At 44.5% G+C, this 20023-nt stretch overlaps 1 protein-coding gene across 10 annotated transcripts in view; it reads left to right on the top strand.

Annotated features, from left to right (window-relative positions):
• Nin (ninein) overlaps window positions 1-20023 on the top strand; it is a 102551-nt gene that overhangs the window by 55858 nt on the left and 26670 nt on the right. For 9 of the 10 annotated variants that reach the window (XM_031357257.1, XM_031357259.1, XM_031357258.1 and 6 more), the window contains 13 exons: window positions 500-667; window positions 1132-1268; window positions 1600-1740; window positions 2013-2187; window positions 6165-6275; window positions 6654-6743; window positions 8732-8858; window positions 10426-10547; window positions 11973-12478; window positions 13383-15503; window positions 16741-16866; window positions 16965-17034; window positions 18890-19102. In XM_031357257.1, coding sequence (XP_031213117.1) covers window positions 500-667; window positions 1132-1268; window positions 1600-1740; window positions 2013-2187; window positions 6165-6275; window positions 6654-6743; window positions 8732-8858; window positions 10426-10547; window positions 11973-12478; window positions 13383-15503; window positions 16741-16866; window positions 16965-17034; window positions 18890-19102 — 4107 coding nt within the window. The remainder of the gene's footprint in view (window positions 1-499; window positions 668-1131; window positions 1269-1599; window positions 1741-2012; window positions 2188-6164; window positions 6276-6653; window positions 6744-8731; window positions 8859-10425; window positions 10548-11972; window positions 12479-13382; window positions 15504-16740; window positions 16867-16964; window positions 17035-18889; window positions 19103-20023) is intronic. The other variant, XM_031357265.1, reaches the window with a different exon arrangement.

Raw genomic sequence — 20023 nt, 5'->3', positions numbered from 1 at the left:
GGAGGTTAGCCTGGGCTACATAGTGAGACCCTGCCTTAGCAAAGAAGAACTAACAGAAAATTTTTCTTTCAGAAGAAGTGTTTAAAATTCGTTTGGTAATTCTGAATGAATTAATCTGTTGTCTAAAGCAAAATAACATGAAGAAAAAGTATTCAGAGAATGAGAAGGACTAAGCCATTTGAAGGGAAAGGATGAATGAGAAATGGCTATAAATTACAGAGTGTAAAAGCCACTAATTATGCCTCTCGGTGACAGTGATGAAGAAATCTTGTGTCAAGTAGACATACATCTCATCTATTGCGAAGAATCCCCCAGAACAGTTCTTTCTGCTAAGGTTGTAGACTTGACTCACTGAGAACCAGAGATCTAAGGCACAGCATGGCTTTCTCCCTCTGACAGTGTAAATTAACTTCTGCTCTCTGTGGCCAGGACTGAGCGGTCCCAGTCTTGAGTTTCTGGGGTCCAATGTAGTCTACTGAAGACTCTTTTCTTCTTCCAGTCCTTCGACGAGAGTGGACGGCGGACCACAACCTCGTCAGCAATGACAAGTTCCATTGGCTTCCGCGTCTTCTCCTGCTTGGATGATGGGATGGGCCAGGCATCTGTGGAGAAGATACTGGACACCTGGCAGGAAGAAGGCATTGAGAACAGTCAGGAAATCCTGAAGGTCTGGCAGCTAGACTAGCAGTCTAGGAAGTGGGGTGTCAGTGTATCTTTTGAAACTGATTTAACTTGATTTATCCTTAATGACTTAAGTGTTTTCGAGATCTCAGAAGGAGGTGATTTTTTTTTTTTCCTGCCTGCTTTAGCTCTGTGGCTGAGTATTTCCGTGTTTTTGGGTTTTTGTTGTTGTTGTTGTTGTTGTTGTTGTTTTTTACCTCAAGTTATTGACATAGGAAAGCTCTTAACTCATCTTTGGGCGGCAGAGTTTGAAGTTCCCTACTTCTTTGCAATGTCAGATGGGACCATCATAAGATACAAGCAGCTGACCTTGATTTCCTTAAGAAAACAGGTTTCTAGATGAAAGCCGTTTCTAAGGAGCAGGGCCTACCTGGTCTCTAGCCTGGCTTTAGTCTGCCTCCACACTTTCTGCTTTCTGAAACTGGGCCTGTCATGTGTTCTGATTCCCAGGCCTTGGATTTCAGCCTGGATGGAAACATCAACCTGACAGAGCTGACGCTGGCTCTTGAGAACGAACTTTTGGTTACCAAGAATGGCATTCACCAGGCAGCACTAGCCAGCTTCAAGGCTGAAATCCGGCATTTGTTGTAAGTTGAGCAGAAGGTTGGCCTGGTCCATTTCCTTTACACTGGCCTCCCATATCACCATCACCTTTTCCCACCCACAGGCCAGTGCGGCTCTCTTCCATCTCTAACTGTTAAACACTTACCCTCCTGAGCTGAAGGGAAGTGAGCTGGGGCTCTGATTGGCTGCAGCACGTGAAGGGAACCCGTGGAAAAGCCTTTTTGTTTGGGGAGGGTTTTGATTGTTTTGGTTTTGTGTTTGTACTGAAGTGAGCCAGATGAGAGGTTTCTTTTTGGGTCTCCTGGTTGCTTGGAAACCAGCTTCCTACTAACTCACTTTAATTTCTAATTCTAGAGAACGAGTTGACCAAGTAGTCAGAGAAAAGGAGAAGCTACGGTCGGACCTGGACAAAGCAGAAAAGCTGAAGTCTCTAATGGCTTCCGAGGTGGACGATCACCATGCTGCCATTGAGCGGAGGAATGAATACAACCTCAGGTGTGGCCAGAGAGGCGAGGTTCACGGTCCTCCTCCATCCCTCCCAAACCCCTGCTTCTCCTTTCTATCCCCATTCCCCCGGTCCTCTGCTCATGGCAGGGTGAGAACAGAGCTGACTGAAGAGGTCTAGCTGCAGCCCAGACACTGGGAAGGCAGGACACCTTAGGCGTTTTCTCTGTGCTTCTGTCTCCAGTTTTGAAATGTCCGTACACTGTCCTCCAAGGGATCCACAGGCCACATACTGATTTTCCTGTTGTCGTCTTTCCTCACAGGAAACTGGATGAAGAATACAAGGAGCGCATAGCAGCCTTAAAGAGTGAACTCCGCCAAGAGAGGGAGCAGATCCTGCAGCAAATGGGCAAGCAGCGGGTAGAGCTGGAGCAGGAAATTGAAAAGGCCAAAACGGAAGAGAATTACATCCGGGACCGCCTTGCCCTCTCTCTGAAGGTAATCCTCATGGTTGCTCCGTGGCCTGGGTCCATGCTAGGTATCTGCACAGAACACTGTAGCTCCCTGAAGGCACAAGTCTGCATAGTGCTAAATCCAAGAATTCTCCCTGGTCGTGGCCTACACATGGTGGTGGCCTCAGGGTGTGGAGTAGAAAGTGTTGATAAGTATATCCTGTTCTTACAGCCTTTGCACTTCTCCTCAGGACTGGGTCGAACTTGGCTGAAAACCTCAATTCCAGAGCTGTTTTCCCTAAGCTTGTCCTCATCCTTGGCTTCTTATTCCTCTTCCTATCTGCCTCCCCCCTCTTATTCTCTGGACATCTCCAAACATGACTTTCCTCTTGTGATCTTCCCTTCTTCCCTCTGTCCCAGTGGAGGAAAGTGACCTTCTCTTTTCTGGGCTCTCATACCAGATAGCATAGTTGTGGGCCTTGAGGGCCTATGCCACCAAGAAAACCTTGATGGTATTACTCAGGCCTGTTTCCTAATGTGCAGATGGTCACGTAATAGTTCTTACTCCTTACCTTGGTGTGGTTACCTTACCAGATGGTACAAATAAGCTGTCTACAGAATAGCAGGTACAGGAAAAAATGTTTGCTCTCATGATGTGCCCCCGGGTCCACGCCACAGTTGAGGAAAGGCCGAGGCAATGAGCAGACTGCCATCACCTGGATTCTCCTAGTCAGCAGCAGCATCAATTGCTGAAAGTCCCTGAAGTTAAAAACCCTTAGCCATCCACACTGTTCAGGTCAGGCTGGTGTTCTGAAACACCTCTTAGAGGTGTCCCTTCCTCTGCATTCCACAGCCTCTGATTAGGTTCTAAATGCACCGTGACCCCTCAGGCGATAAGGTGTGTTTGTAATAGTCCTTCTCTCCACGTGTCCATCAGAGAGAACTCAATAAAGATAGGGGTGAGCATGCTGGTACCTGTGGTTTAAAAGTTTAAAATTAGGGTGCTACTCAGGAGAGCAGGAGCCCTGTACCTTACCTGGACAGTGTAATAGAGTTGGCCCCAGTGGCAAAGGCACTGATGAGCTGGCCCAAGGGTGTGAGAGCAGGAGAGCTGGCCCAGCCCCTTGCTTGCTGCTGCTCTGTGGAGAGCAGGCCCACACGCCATCTGGGCAGCACAGTGGAACTAGCTCTGAGGTATGGGTACAGGTGGGCTTGCCCCAAGGGCTTGAGGGCATGAGAGCATGAAAGCTAGCCCCTGCCCCTTGCCAGCTGTATGTGGCATTGGGTAAGCCAGCCAGGGCAGTGCTGGAGAGCTGGTTGGCTGACCAGCTCAACTACCTACCACTCAGGCCCAGATCCAGGGCTTGGAGATGGCCCACCTCAACATCTACCCCATCTATGATCTGCTAGAGCATGTGAAAGGACGGGTCCTGCTAATCCTAGGCTACAGGATCTCTATGACTCAGGGCAACAACAGGATATTCAGGGAGGCGTCCCAGAAAGGATCCAGTATTGTGTCATAGAAGCTAGAGGCCTCGAACCAGACCAATGACTCATTGCGATAAACATTTGCAAGTCAAAGATGTGTGGACCAAAGAGTCTCCTGTGGCACACTGTGACACACTACAGCTTCTATGAGGAGATACTGTTTTATGTTTTGTCTTGTTTATATTTTTATTATGTTTGTTTTTTATTTTATTTAGAGGGCAGGTTACAAGGGATGAGCAGATAAATGGGATTGGGGTGCATGATATAAAACTCACAAAGATTCGTTAAAAAATTAATACAAAAATAGGGTGCTATCAATCACAGGCACCGTCAGAGCTCTCCTCTTTATTTCTCTAACCCAGTGGTTCTCACCCTTCCTAACACTGCAGCTGACCTTTTAATAAAGCTCCTCGGTGACCCTCAGCCATAGTTATTCCCCTTCCTCCTTCATAACTGTAAGTTTGCTGCTGTTGCGAATCATAATGCATATATCTGTGTTTTCCAATGGTTTTAGGTGGCCTGTGTGAAAGGGTCATTCAAGTCCCAAAGGGGTCACTACCCACAGGTTGAGAACCACCTCTCTAATCTCAGCTCCTGACAGCTCCTTCCCGTGCCCGGCCCCTCCCACTGTACCTTCCATGAGGCCCCTGTTCCTCCTTTGCCGTGTCACCAACACCACAGGCCGTTTTCCACTTCCATTCCCGTGACACCCCCTTTCTTGTTGTCAGGAGACCTGCTTACTATTGTGGCGAGCGAGGTGTACCTCCTCCTCCTTGTGGGCTACATTGCCCCCTCTGCTCAGTAACACTATCTGACTTAGCTCCCAGGGCAGCAGCCAGTGTCTGGAAGGTGGGGTTTGCTCCCGTAGGTTCAGCATGCAAGTGTGGGGATTTTTTTTTTTTTAAACTTAATTTTACTTTTTACTCGCCCACTTCACATCCTGCTCCTGTCACCCCCTCCCACAGGGCTTTCCCCCACCCCCTTCTCCTCTGAGTGGGTGGGACCCCCCTGGATATCCCCCACCCAGGGATTCACCCACTTGAAGTCTCTGCGGGGCAGGCAATGTGAGTATTCCTTGAGAGACAAAAGTCCTAGAGTTGGCATTAGAGGAGAAGGTAGTACTTTTTTGAAGGCTTTAAGTACATTTTTTTTTTTAAGCTCCATATTGCTATGTTAGAGTGTGAACTAGAATACATAAAGACATACTGGCTGTCTATGCTTTTGGCAAAATGTACTTTGAGAGTAGCATTCTTCCAGTCAGCCCGGAACACTGGAGAAGAAGGAAAATATGTCAAATGGCAAGTCTGTATGGCTTTTTCTTTCTTTCTTTTTTTTTTTTTTAAACAAATGTGGGTGAAATCTTTCTAGAGTACTATAAAAGTTTGTCAGTTTCAGTTGGTTTGTTATTCTAGTTTATACATAAAAATTAAGAACCATTTACATGTAACTTCTATATCCTTAAACCAAAATTGTAAATTAACTACACTGTAATGCCCATGAATTATAATCAGTTTTGGATTTACTCTTTTTATAGTCCTTCTGAGTCTCTTGCTATAGCTAGACAAGAGCTTCCTTTCTATTCACACTAATTTGTTTGGTGGGGCACATGCTGACGTGAGCATGTGAAGGTCACAGGAAAACTTGGTCCAGGGGAGTCACATCAGGCAAAATGTGCCTTTACCCTGAGAGCCAGCCAGCTCATGCTCATTCTAGAAGAGGTACTTCATTACCAGATTTCTTACACTCAATAATACATGGGGAATATGCCATTTAAAAGACTCTAATGCTGTATAGAAATAAAATAAAGCCATATATGTACTTTCTTTTTTAAAAAATAATTTATTGCTATCAGAGTAAAATTTTGGTATTAAAAAAGTAATATCCAATTAAAAGGTGAGATTAATTTTGAATCAGTCAACTCAGAATCTACAGGGCACTATTATTTTGAAATGGAACCAGTGAACTCAAATAACTCTCTGCTTGCTGTCTTCTGTATTGTAACTTACTGTGTGAGGTCCAGTGTATATTTTCCTCTGACAGTGTATGTCTCCGTTGGTTCTAGATGTATTCCAAGTACTCAGCATCCTCATTGGCCTATTAGTAGATAAGATGTGGAGCATCACAACTTTATGAGGTTTTAATTTTTTTATGATTTACCTTTATTTTATGTGCATTGGTGTGTTCTCTGCACATATGTCTGTATGTAGGTGTCAGATCCCCTGGAACTGGAATTACAGGCAGGTGTGAGCTGCCATGTGGGTGCTGGGATTTGAACCCAGGTTCTTTGGAAGAGCAGCCAGTGCTCTTAACCACTGAGCCATCTCTCCAGCCCCTGTAAGGTTCTTTCTAAAGGCAGACTTTTGGAATCATAAACTAGGTATTAACCTTTCAGTAATTGTTTGGTTTTGATTTTTCTCTAGTTTTCATGATACGGGGTTTCTTAATTTCAAACCGTGGCTTATACTTCATATAAAGTGATAGAACCGTTTCCTGATTTCTGACATGTGCCATGTTTATTTTCCCAACATTCTCAAGGAAAACAATCGCCTAGAGAATGAGCTTCTGGAAAACACAGAGAAGTTGGCAGAGTACGAGAGCCTGACAAACAAACTTCAGCGCAATTTGGAAAATGTGTTAGCAGAAAAGGTAAATCTGGCTACTTCCGATTTCCTGGTGAGCTGCCCAAAATGTCACTCACCCGAAAGAGCAGAAGCTGTGCCAAGAACATTTTTATTAGGGAACTGTTTGGGTGCCTGAAGGAAGTTGTAACTTCTCAGGATATGACTTAGGATGGTGGCTGGGAGGGGAGCATTGCTTGGCACTAAGTGGGCTCCCTCGCCAAGCTGAACACATTGTTCTTGGATGGCTTCCTCCTCTTCCAGTTGGTGGTGTCTCTGCTTCAAGGCCTCATTCCTGTCATATTTGGGAGCTCAGATGACCCCAGAAGCTGGGATCTTTGGAATGTGATAGGTCAAAGAAAGGCCCTTGGGAATAATGACAGCTTTGTTTTTCTGTCCTTTCTAGTTTGGTGACCTCGATCCCAGCAGTGCTGAGTTCTTTCTTCAAGAGGAGAGGCTGGCGCAGATGAGAAATGAATATGAGCAACAGTGCAGGGTGTGTGGCTCATGAGAACTAAGCAACACCAGAGGACCTGGGTTCCATTCCCAGCCTCAGCAATCCATGGGTTTGTCAGGACACTGAAATCTATGGATGCCAAAACTTCCTTTAAGCACAGCGGCAAAGGTTCCGAGAGATTCTGTGTAAAGTGCTCAGAACAAAGCCAGGGACATAGCAAGCACATGTGTCAACTAGCTATTAATATGAATTTCTTTTGTTTGTTTTGTTTTGTTTGAGACAGGATCTCACTGGGTAGCTCTGGCTGTCTTAGAACTCACTCTGAGGACCAGGCTAGCCTAACACTCAGAGATGCACTTGCCTCTGCCCCTAAATGCTGGGATTAAAGACATGCACCACTATCAGCCTGTTCTGTTTGTTTAAGTTAGCTCCCCTGAGCTTAGGAATTTTATTGATCAATCGATTGATTGATTAATTGATTGATTGATTGTAAGCTGAAAATACTTGCTTAGCAAGGAAAGTAGAACCGAGTTCTAGTTTTAGATACAATTTGTACTTCTGCAGAGATGAGGAAATCCTCAAGAGATCACTTGTAGCCTGCCTTCTCAGGAGCTTCGGGCACTCATCTAAGAAGTGACGCTTCCCTGTGCCTTCATGATTTAAGCTTTAGCTCTTAGGTCTAGTCATGTAGTTTTTCTTTTGTCTCTAAATTGAATGAACTCATCAGTAAGATCTGTTACTGCTACCTTCAGAATTCCCCCAGGTCATCTTTTTGAAACCATTTTCTATATCATACATTGTGTGTGTTCATTGTATACAGTACTGTGTCTTTAATCATATTCAAACAGCTGTGGAGTACTTATCACAGCTCCATGTAAGTGATGTTATCACTCACATGACCTGCTTCATTTCAGCCATCATCTCCTATTGCCCCCATCTCACTGCATCACTCCCTTCCCCTCCTCATATCCACCCCCACCCCACTCCCGTGTCTCCCTCTCCTTCAATCCCCATTCCTACCTCCTATGTACCCCTTCCCTGCCACAGGCAACCAGTGCTCTATTTTCTGTCAGCTGACAACTGGTCTTTTGCGAAGGGCTCCTTTCACTTGGTGGTATTGTCCAGGTTGATCATGATGTTGCGTGTATGTTTTCTGTTCCTTCCTGTGACTGAATAAAGTCCCATCATATAGATATGCTACATTTTAAAAATCAGTTAGTAAGACATTTGGGTTTTTAGGGGCTATCATGAATATTGGTTCTAAGCAGATTTTTGCATGGGCATGTACTTTATTTTATTTCTCTTGGGGTTTATACCAGGAGGCATTCTGCTGGACCACAGATAAACCAATGTTTATCTCTTGGGAACTGGCAGACCTCCTTCAAGGTTATTTTCCATGTTTATTTCCTACTGTATGAGTGTCCTCATCCACCACATCTTCATTTACAGTTGCTGTCATATCCCATCATAGAGTTTATCATACCCCCGGTAGCTAACAGTACTGAAGCTGCTCTTCTAATACATTTGTTGGTTGTTTGTATATCTTCTTTGAAGAACTATCTGATATAGCCTTTGTCCATTTTTAAGTTGAACTCCTTGACTTTGACTTATAATCTTTATCAGTTCTAGTTACAAGTCCCTTATCTGATAATTAATCAAACTTTCCTTCAATTACATAGTCTTTTTGCTTTAAATTTTTAAAATTTTTTATTATGTGTTTGTCTGTGTTGATTATGCACATGAGTGCAGACCTACAGAGGCACAGGAAGGAATCAGATCCCCAGGACTGTGAGCCACCTGACCTGGGTGCTGGGAACCAAACTCAGATCCTATGCGTGCTCGAGACAGGCTCTTAACCTCTGAGTTCTCTCTTCAGCTTCCATCTTTTTTTTTTTTTTTTTTTTTTTTTTTTACTTTCTTGGTGTCTCCTGAAGCACAAAAGCCTGTACTTTGCTTTTATCCGCTCTGTTTTTCTTGGTGCTTTCTTAGTGCCACGTGTAAGACTGGTGTTGCTTTTTAAACTCCAGCTATTACAAGACCAAGTGGACGAGCTGCAGTCGGAGCTAGAAGAATATCAGGCGCAGGGCAGAGTGCTCAGACTCCCCTTGAAGAACTCGCTGTCAGAAGAACTCGACGGTCATGAGCCTGACCAAGGTAAACACATTTGCACACAGTCTTTTTGATGTCTGCGTTTGACCTAGTTTGTGGAACCATGGCTGGGTGGAGCACTGTAGAACACTGGCATCCTGGAGTTCAAGGAAGGGAGAGACTTTGGCCGTCTCATTTATTGAGCTACTTCACTTGTGGCGGGGTTTTTTTTTTTTTTTTCATTTGTCCTTGAATTCTTTATAAAAAGAATTTATTTGTGATTCTGCTATCGCTGACTCTTCCCTCCCACCATAGCTGCCTGGTATGAGGATGGTTTGGAGGAGCTAGCCAGTCACACACCACAGAACCCACAGCTGGTTTTCATAGCTGCCTAGGCTGCCTTATTTGCCTCTGTAAGAACAGTGAGTAAGCTAAGAGCTCATGCCTGTACCTCTGAGGGAGATGAGGAGGAGCGAGGCCGTTGGGCAGGCCTGCCTGGGAGCCATCATGCAACCCAGCTCCTCGCCTGGGTCCCGCCTTTTTCCCCAGTACTTTGGGTTTTAATTTGAGCAAGGTTCCTGTGGGCTCTGTTGCTCCTTGTGGCGTCTCCCCCTTCCCTTTGGGTTTTGAGAAGGTAGCTTTTCCCTTCCCTCCCCTCTCTGCTGTGGGATCATTAGGTATTCATGGAGGAGGCATTGAAGTTCTGAGTCCTTCTCTCTGATCCTTGATTCACCTGATGCAGCTCTTTCACTTGAATGTTGACTGTTCCAAGAAACTTCTGCCATCTTGGAAAAGGTGGGGGGTGGGCCAAAATATATGAGGAGAAAGCCCAAGGCAGGCCTGTCAGTCCCAGTTGCTAGAACTCTGCCCATGAACAGTTCTCCGTCTGCCTGTGTATCTCCAGATGAAACGAGTATTTTTTGTGTCTCACTGCCTTAAGAGATTTCTGCCTACCAGTAAATGTATTTGACCTTGTGCTAGCTCAGCCCTCAACTTCTGCTCATAATTTCAATTTTCCCTTGGTGCTTATTGTGGGCCATGGGAGAAGTAAACCATATGAAGGCATTGAGACTTTCCTCCCTAGTGGCCTGCACCCATGCCCCGACCTGTGCATCTGGATGAAAATAACCTGGAATTTCACAACAGTAAAACAACTATGTGCAGTATTGAGGGATGGACTAGGCATCTTGGCCCATGAAGTTAGCTCCATAATACACAACAGTAAGGGTGCTAGCCACTCACTTGTTCCCCTGCCACATCATCCCTCTGAATTTGTCACTGGGTAGTTTCTGGGTAGACAGGAGGTTGGTTAGTTTGATCAAACTACCTCAGGCTGTTTCCACGGCACATAGCCCTTTTACTGAACGCTCACGTTCGACATATTCCACACACTCCCATTCACAATGGTGGATTCAACTAAGGCTTGCATACTGCCTATATTTCGGAGTCTCTCTTTACCTTCTTCCTCTTGTCGCCCTAATGCTTGGATGTGGATTCCATTGTTCCCAAGAGCTTCACACCTGGAAAGTCAGGCTGAAAAGGATTCCTTAGTGAATCCATGCCTCTTCCCAGATGCCAGAGTATGCCAGTGCCTGCGCCTGAAGCAGGCTCAGTGGGTTGCGTGTGTTTTCAGGGCCTGGTTCTGAAGAATGCAACCCACTGAATATGAGCATTGAGGCGGAGCTGGTCATCGAACAGATGAAAGAGCAGCACCACCGGGACCTGTGTCACCTGAGGCTGGAGCTGGAAGACAAAGTAAGTCCTGCTTCCCAGTCTGACCCTGAGTCTTGTCAGCGTGTGGGCGGTCCTGCCGCTTTTTCCTCACAGACCAGCACTTCCTGTGCATTTCTTCTGGAGTTCAGAGGCTGCCAGGAACCCATTTCCTCAGGCTGAGGTTGAGGCCTGTTCTCCATTCTCTCCAGAATGTGATGTGTGCTTAGCCCCTCATATTGTAATACACTAACTGTGGTGTTTTTAACTAGTTAAAAAAAAAAAATCCCAATTGAAAAACAAAGATCCCTTTCTTTGATGTAGTACCACTTACTAGATTAGACACAAGCTCTGCTCTTTGTCCTCTCAGCCCTTCATTATGTGGCTTCCACTCACCTTCACCATGTTTTTGGTTTTTTTTTTGTTAATTACATGAGTGTGCATGTTCATGTGTATGCATGGTTATATGTGTTTGCATGTTTACATGTTTTCTGTATGCAAAGTTATATGTGTATGCGCGGTTACATGTATATGCATGTTCGTGCTGTGAATGAGAGCATATGAGTGTGTAGGCTGGAGATAAGCATCCAGTGTCTTCCTTGGTTGGTTCCTCACTCCCCCATTTGTCTAGCTAGCTAGCTTGCCCAGGGATCCTCTGTCCCTGCCCCCCAGCACTGGCATCATAGGTAAGAGCCACCATGCCCAGTTTATGTGGATTTGAGTGATCAAGCCCAGGTCCTCTTTACTCAGTGCCACTCCCCAGCCTCTGCTTTTCTTGTTCACTTGACTTTTCCTGGCTTATGAATAACTCTACTGAGCACTGAGCAGATCCTCACATGTGCCCCTTCCGCCCTCCCACTTTCTAACTACAGACTTAGGATTTTAAACATATATATATATGTATATGTATATATATATATACATATACATATATATATATATGTATATAAGACTATATATATATATATATATATATATATATAGTCTTCAAATGTTTCTTGAACTCTGTGAGGTATGCAGAATGCCATATGAAACACAAAGTTGGAAAAGAAATTATTAGTTCAGTGAGAGCCAGGAGCCTGATGGCCAGCCAGCCTAGCCTATTTGGTGTGTTCTGAGCTAGGTCTCAGTGAGAGAGCTATCTGAAAAAAAAAAAAAAAGGTGGATGGTGCTTCAGGAATGGCACTGTGGTTGGTTGTCCTCTTGCCTCCATACATGTGCTCATGTGCGCGCGCGCATACACACACACACACACACACACACACACACACACACACACACACGCCTAATTAAATAGAAGTAGACCTGACTTCACTTAGTATTTTATTTCAGGTACTTTTGAACTAAGTTTATACTTTCAATGAGAACAAGAAAACAAGAGTATCTTTTGGACGGAAGCACTCATTGCTCCCACACTCCTTCCCCATAGCTCAGAACCCAGTCATCCGTGGTTTCACTGTCTGGTTCTAGGTACGCCACTACGAAAAGCAGCTGGATGACACCAGGGTCGCCTGTGAAAAGGAGCAGGAGGCCATGAGGCAAAAGTATGAGCAAGGAATGCTCACCTTGAAGAAGCAAATCCGTGACCTTCAGAGTGAGATTGCAGACCTTCAGGGACAGGCAGCCGTGCTGAGGGAGGCCCACCACAAGGCCAGCTGCAGGCACGAGGACGAAAAGAAGCAACTGCAAATGGTGTTTGATGAGGAAAAGGCTCAGCTTCAGGAGGAGCTGCAGCTGGAGCATGAGAGGGAGCTCGAGGCCAGGTTGCACCAGGCAGAGGAAAGCTTTCGCAGGGAGAAAGAGGGACTCGCTCAGGCTGCTGCCTGGACTGAAGACCAGGCAAGAGGCTTGACTCGGGACCTGGAACAGTCTCACCAGGAGCAGCTGCTGAACCTGATGGAGAAGCATGCTCTTGAGAAGGAAGAGCTGAGGAAAGAGCTCTCGGAACATCACCAAAGGGAACTCCAGGAGGGAAGGTAAGAAAGCGAGGGGAACGTGAACAACTGGACACTGCTTCTAGGGAGGTCCTGTCAGCCAGGGAGGACTGGAAAACGGGGAGTGGGGAGTGGGAGTGTGGGGGTGAGGGGGTGAGGAGCAGAGCAGTCCATAGATTGAGTAGGTTCTTTAAAAATTAACCCAACCAGTTTTGTCTTATTCACCGGGAAGTCTCCTTTGGTCATTGGAAGTGTTCTGGTATGTGTGCATGCGGGGGGCGGGCAGTGGGGAGGGCAGGAACGGTTCCTGTGTGACACTGTCTTCCTCAGTATCAGATGAGGACTAGATCCTTCTTACTGCAATGCAGTTGCTCTCTGAGAACCTGTTCATAAGCTGGATTCTGGACATACTCATATTTCTTCTCTCTTATCAAATGGCATGTTGTGTTTACTGTCCTTGTGTGAAATCCCAGGTATAACTGAGAGATTTTGAGTTTCCCACCATTTAATATAGAGCTCTTTTATTAATTAAGCAAAAACAGAAGACAGTTATTAATGTGCCTGTCTTATGCAACTGAAATCCTATAGTGCTTGCTTCAAAATATTTCCCAGATGAGGCGTGAGGTCACTCTATGTCTTTGGTCATTTAATGTGAAATGCCAGTATTAGGCATCTATTAAACCACATAAGTACATTCAGGAAGCATATTAAAGGATTTGGTTTCGTAAGCTCCCCCTGCTTCAGAGAAAGATAAGTTTCCTGGATTTATGGTCTCCAGAAGAGAGATCATCCTTTCCCGGAACGCATGAATGGCATAGGAATCAGAGCATTGTAGAAAGCCATTCCATTGTCTGCCCGGCAGACTCCTTTTTGTAATGGGAAAATGTTGGGTTTGCTTCTGGAGTTGGCAGCAGTTTCAGTAATGCTGTATGTTGACCACATCTAGGGAAGAAATGGAAACAGAGTGTAATAGAAGAGTCTCTCAGATAGAAGCCCGGTTTCAGGCTGACTGTGAGAAAGTCACTGAGCACTGTGAACAGACGCTGCAAAGCCTTGAGGGTCGCTACCGCCAAGAGCTCAAGGACCTCTTGGAGCAGCACCTGGAGGAGAAATCTCAGTGGGAGTTTGAGAAGGATGAGCTCACTCAAGAGTGCACAGAAGCCCAGGAACAGCTGAAGGAGGTGCTCCAGAGGGAGAAGGCAACCGCCCTGGCCAGGAACCAGGAACAGGAGATGCTGGAGAGGACATACAGGGAGCGTTTGAATATCCTGAGCATGGAAAGAGAGCAGCTGCTGCAAGACCTGAAAGATCTACAGAATGCATCTGAGAGCCAGCACAGCCTCCTGTCTGACCAGCTACTTGAGCTAAAGAGAAGTCAGGAGAGAGAACTGAGGGAGCGAGAGCAGGTGCTCTGCCAGACAGGGGTCTCCGAGCAGCTGGCCAGCCAGCAGCTTGAAAGGCTCCAGGTAGAGCATGAGCAAGAGAGGCGAGAAATGACGAGCAAGCTTGCCGCCCTGGAGAGCGCCCACAGAGTGAGCTGTGAGAGAGCAGATCAAGAGAAGGCAGAGATGAGCGCAGAAATCTGCAGGCTTCAGAATACAGTCAAGGACATGGAGCAGGCAGCATCTCTCTTGATGCTTCAGGGTAGCTGCCAGGCAACAGAAGGGGAGGAGGCGGAAGGAAATGGAGCCATGTCCCTGCTTCAGCAAGGAGAACAGCTGTTGGAAGAAAATGGAGATGTCCTCATCAGCCTGCAGAGAGCTCACGAGCGTGCAGTGAAGGAAAATGCAAAAATGGCCACTGAAATTTCTAGATTGCAGCAGAGGCTGAAAAAGTTAGAGCCAGAGTCAGTGATCTCATCTTGTTTGGAGGAGCGAACGTCTGAGATTTCTGGAGGTTCCGGGGAACAAGCAGAACCCGTAATGAAACAAGGGATAGCCACCAAGCACTTCCTGAGCGACCTAGGAGACCCGGAGGCCCAGGACCTGGAAAGTACTGGAACAAGCTCTGTTCAGAGGCAGGCGTGCAAAACTGAGGAGTCAGAAGCTTCCCTGGAGTGCTTTTCTGAGCTTGAGAACAGTGAAGACACCAGGACCGAATCCTGGGACCTCAAGAGTCAGATCACCCAGCTTCGGCAGCAACTAACAGTCTTGCGTGCAGACTGCGATCGGGCCTCTGAGAGGAAACAGGACCTGCTTTTTGATATTTCTGTGCTGAAAAAGAAACTGAAGATGCTGGAGAAACTCCCGGAGGCGTCTTCCAGGTATAAGGTATTATACGAGGATGCCGCTCGAGAAAACGCCTGCCTCCAGGAGGAGTTGAGACTCATAGAGACGCGCTACGAGGAGTCGCTGGACAGCAACAAAGAGCTCGCCGCCCAAGTCTACAGGTTGCAAGATGAGATGAAGAAAATGGAGGAGGTGACGGAGACATTCCTCAGCCTGGAGAAGAGTTACGATGAGGTCAAACTGGAAAATGAGGAGCTCAGTGATCTAGTGTTGAGACTTCAAGGGAAGATGGAGAAGGTACTAGAAAGGGCCGCCCTGCAGGGTGACAGCTACTCCCTGTGGGAAGCCCCTTCAGAAAACCTGGAGGTCACTTCTGATGAAAAGATGCTTGAACTCGCTCAGACTCCAGAAGAGTGTACACCCCAGGTCATGAGCACGCATCACATCTTAGAAGAGTGTAGACAAGAAACCCGGTGCTGTGAACAGGGAAACATGCGGCTCCTAGCTAGAGTAAAAGCACATGAAATCGCCTGGTTTGGCAGAACAATTCAGACACATCCAGAAAAGCCTAGCGTGCAGAACCGAGTTATCCTGGAGGAAAATGCTGCTCTCCCAGGCCTTCCAGACACACATCTTCAACAGGAGGCCACAATCGCAGAGTTAGAGCTGGAGAAACAAAAGCTACAGGAGCTGACTAGAAATTTGAGGGAGCGAGTCACTACATTAGTTAAGCAAAAGGATACACCTTCTCAAGGGGAGAGGGAGGAAGAGCTGAAGGCAATGATGCAGGACTTGCAGGTCACATGCGCTGAGATGCAGCGGAAGGTTGAGCTTCTGAGGTAATGTATGTGCCTTCCAGACCTCCTGGAAGCCTGCAGAGCACCTGATCACATCTAACTGCTGCTGCTTGCCGTGCCTAGAGACACTAACCTGCTAGTCTCCAGAAGAGCAGTGTTCTAGCCACCCTCCGCTTCTGTGTGTGTTAACAACTAGAGTGCCTTGTCTGGAAAGCATCCCCTTCCTCATAGCAAGTTAGTGTGGTCCATCTGGAGTGTGGAAGCACAACATGGCGTGTGTCTACTGTCTAACCACTTGTATTGTTGGTGTTTGTTCTTAGCCCTCTTCTGGCTCTGACGTCCTTGGGATGAATAGCTAACCTTTTGCTCAGTGTTAGTTACTGTCCTCATTTTAATGAAGCATGTTATATGGAATGAATGCCTCTTATGTAGTATTAACTCACTTAGTAGGAAACAACGCTCTTCCTATACTAATAATATAGGAAACTTATTGAATGGACCATACCTTTTCCTTCCATACTTGACATATATGCCAGTATCCTAGAAACAGTACATCTTTATCATACTATTTTACCAAGGAGCTATCAGATTGTAACCAATATTCTTGATCGATGAAGACAAAGTTAACTACTTTGGGAAACTACCAACCCGACTTTGTGAAAAACGACTGCATTTCAGAATTTCTATCAAGTTGGGTTTCTCTTAAATTTGTAAACTAATACATTGTGTCTGAAGTTAAGTATAAAGAAAAGAATTCGCTTGTGAATATTGAGTTTCCTCTTCCTCGGGTTATTTTTACTCCAGAACCTCAGAATAGAGTGAGAAGAACAAGCCTGTGTATTTTGCTGTGCCCGTTTTATGTAGTACACTGTCCCTGGGGGCCTAAGCTAAAGCTCCAACAGCTAAGTAATGTGGCTGTGGTCTGCTCAGAGCGGGGGAGGGCTTGAAACCGAGGTCATGAAGCCAGTTGTTCAAAGCAGCCTGCCTGCCATTGAGAAGTCAACACCCAGCGTTGGCTTTGAGTTTTGATCCCTGTCTCCATGCTCAGGGGTTTCTCACTCCCCCTTCCCCCCATAGCTTTTAGCGCCATTCTTATTTTCCAAAAGTAGTGACTCAATATGTTACAACTTGATTTCCAAGTACCAAAGACTACTAATTTAAACTTCTGCTTTAACTGGCATGAAATTCTTTCTATATTGGAAGTTACTAGAAAATATTTTCCAAAGATACCAGATGACTGCCGTGTTGTAACTTTTTTTTTTAAATTTCTACACTTCAGATATGAATCTGAAAAGCTTCAAGAGGAAAATTCTATTTTGAGAAATGAAATCACTACTTTAAACGAAGAAGATAGCATCTCTAACCTGAAACTGGAGGAATTAAATGGATCGCAGGAAGAATTGTGGTAAAGCATAGTTTAGTTAAATTTTACAAGGACTAGGAACTATTTAACTTCAAATTTAAAAGCTTCACTCCTGACTCATGTCTTCTTTGCTCCTTTAGGCAGAAAATAGAAACCATAGAACAGGAAAAAGCTTCAATTCAGAAGATGGTTGAAAAATTAAAGAAACAGGTAAGAAATACTTAAAATTCCCCAGTGATTCTTGACTCAGAAATTTTCCTTTTTTTTTTTAATTTGAAATTTATAAATTGAATAATAAACAAAAAATTTACTGGAGTAATATATTGTACATGATGATAAGGTTGTAAATTCTGAGGATGACCATGGAAATCCACCTCAGAGTGACTCTAAATTAGGTTCCTACCCAGAAAACAATATACAGACTATATCTGTAAACCCTAAGTGTTTAATTTGAGCTTTCTATCCAGTACATGTGGGAAAGTAATGTCTTTGAGCCTTACCTGTATCAGTTCTAGCCCTTAGTGATTTTTGACTAATGTCAGCTCCTCCATTTTTCTGATTCAAAGCAGAATTCACAGATACAGAATGCCAGCAGATCTGCATAACATTTCTTAGACATGTAGCTCGCTCAAATGGCTTATGCCACCCAATGCTCATTTTGTATAAATCCTATAACATATACTCAAGTATGGGAAGCCTATTTAAGAACATATCTAAAATAGTCACAAGGCAAGGACATACTTGTGAAGGAAATAGTCTTATATCTGAAATAGCCAAGGTAACGTCTGAAATATATCATGTACTATTTCAGATAAGTAGTGGAACTCAGTTGGAAAATAGGCAACAGATAGGAAGGATCAAATCGCAGACAGACCGGACAGAACATACCCAAAGGCTAGCTTTGCAGTGTTAGGGAAACTTAAATAGGTTGTTTTTTTTTTTTTTTTTCCACCTACTAAACAAAAGTTAAATGTTGATATTATAACAGTAAATAAATATGTATAAATAAATAAGTCTATACCATCGAGAGTGAGCTGATAGCACCTAAAGAGAGACTTTTTGGGGCCTTCTGCCAAAGCATTAATGTATATATACTTCCTTTCTAACTCAGAAAGGCCATACTACACAAAGGAGCAAACAGAAACAAATGAACCCAGAACCCAGAACTGCTGCCAATTTGTTGCTTAATAATGAAAAGATAAGACAAATGTATATCTCCATCTATGCAGGAATGAAAAATGACAATATGGTGATTTTTTTTTTACATAAAATGTCCTGCATTCATTAAAATATGTAACATATGGTGACATCTAGGCACACTAACTTGGAAAGATAACATCTATATGCTATCAGAAATGGAAGAAGCGAGCTGATAAAACATGCAGTGAGCCTTTTTTATCCTTATCTTTTACTTTTTGGCTAAAAGAAAGATGGTAGTGTATATGCATAGAAAATGATCTAGTGGTATGCAAATTCAACAATAAAGAACCAGGCACCCAGAGGCCTGAGATGAACCTGTGTCTAACTTTCTATATACTTCTGAATTGGTAGAATTTGTAACAAGGAGCATATATTATTTTTGTTATGTGTGGGCAAGAGAGAGTGTGCAAAGGAAGATTAAATGTACTACAAATAAGACATATAGTAGGCTCGTCCTCCACAGCAGTGGTTCTCAACCTGTGGGTTGTGACCCCTTTGGGGTTGAATGGGTGTTTTACACAGGTTACCTAAGACCATCAGAAAATGCAGATATTTATATTATGATTCATAACAGTAGCAAAATTACAGTTATGAAGTAGCAGTGAAAATAATTTTATGGCTGGGGGTCAGCACCATATGAGGAACTGTATTAAAGTGTTGTAGAATTAGGAAAGTTGAGAACAACTGCTCTATAGGCAGAATGGCCAGGGCTAGAAGCAAGGATGCCCCGTGGCAGAGTAGCCTCTTACAGAAATGTCTTCAAACTACATTGAGAGAGGAGAAAAGACTCTAAGTCTTTTTTGTTGTTGTTTTTAGCAAAAGTAGGGCAGCAATAGTCTTTAAAACTTACTTCAATTTTAATTAGGTTTCAGATTTAAAAATCAAAAACCAACAGTTGGATTCAGAAAATATAGAACTCAGCCAAAAGAACTCCCAAAACAAGAAAGAACTGAAAACCCTTAATCAACGCCTGGCAGAAATGCTATGCCAGGAGGAGGAGCCAGGAACTTGCACCTCTGAGAAATGGGAACAAGAAAATGCAAGCCTCAAAGAAGAACTGGATCACTACAAAGTGCAGGTCAGGTCTCCAGCCACAATGCATGTCTGAGTGCTCTGTCTGCATGTACACCTGTGTGCCAGAAGAAGGCGCCAGATCCCATTACAGATGGTTGTGAGCTGCCATGTGGATGCCGGGAATTGAACTCAGGCCCTCTAGAAGAGCAACTAGTGCTCTTAACCACTGGGCCCTGTCACCAGCCCCAGATTTTTCATTCTTAGTCCAAAGAAATAAAAGAAATATCTTATACATAAGACCTTAATGATTAAATCATTATTGTCCTGGCACATTAATATATGCTCCAGATAGATCTAATGTATGAGGGGGATAGAGCGTTCTCCCACAACAGATGGGAAGTGAATTTGGTGAAGCAGCTGTGCAATTCATCGCGGCTGTGAAAAAAAATATCTTTTTTAAAAAAGAGGATTACACTTGTGCCAGGCATGTACAGATTTCTTGTTTGTTTGGCACTGCTGTTGATATTTCCTAAAAAATTCAGGTAACAAATATTTACTTAGTGTTTACATTGTACTGCTGGAGATGAGTGAAAGTCTCTGAATGAATGTACGTAAGTCCTGTGCAAATACGGAACCAATTTATAAAGGACCTTGAGCATGTGAGGGTTTGGGCACCCTGTGGGAGGATGGGAGGGGGGCACTCCTAGAACTAACCCCTCATAAATGTCAAGAGTGTGTTTAATCAGTGTTTTCTCAACCCGCTGGAGTCTAGATGGAGTTGTTTTGTTTTGTTTTGTTTTTAAAGCACCTGGACCAACTGGATGTAGATATTTAGGAATAGATTCGGATTTCATAAAGTAAGAGCACAGCACAGCACTCTGTATAATAAATAAGACAGTTCAGATCCCAGAAAAACACATGGGGTGAGGTTGTCATCAACCACAGAGAAAGAGATCTGTCTCTCTCAGTAAAAAAAAAAAAAAAA

Source organism: Mastomys coucha, unplaced genomic scaffold (genome assembly GCF_008632895.1).
Source record: "Mastomys coucha isolate ucsf_1 unplaced genomic scaffold, UCSF_Mcou_1 pScaffold6, whole genome shotgun sequence".
Classification (NCBI taxonomy): Eukaryota; Metazoa; Chordata; class Mammalia; order Rodentia; family Muridae; genus Mastomys; species Mastomys coucha.
Note: the sequence above shows the minus strand (reverse complement) of the source record. Positions and strands in the feature narration are given on the sequence as shown.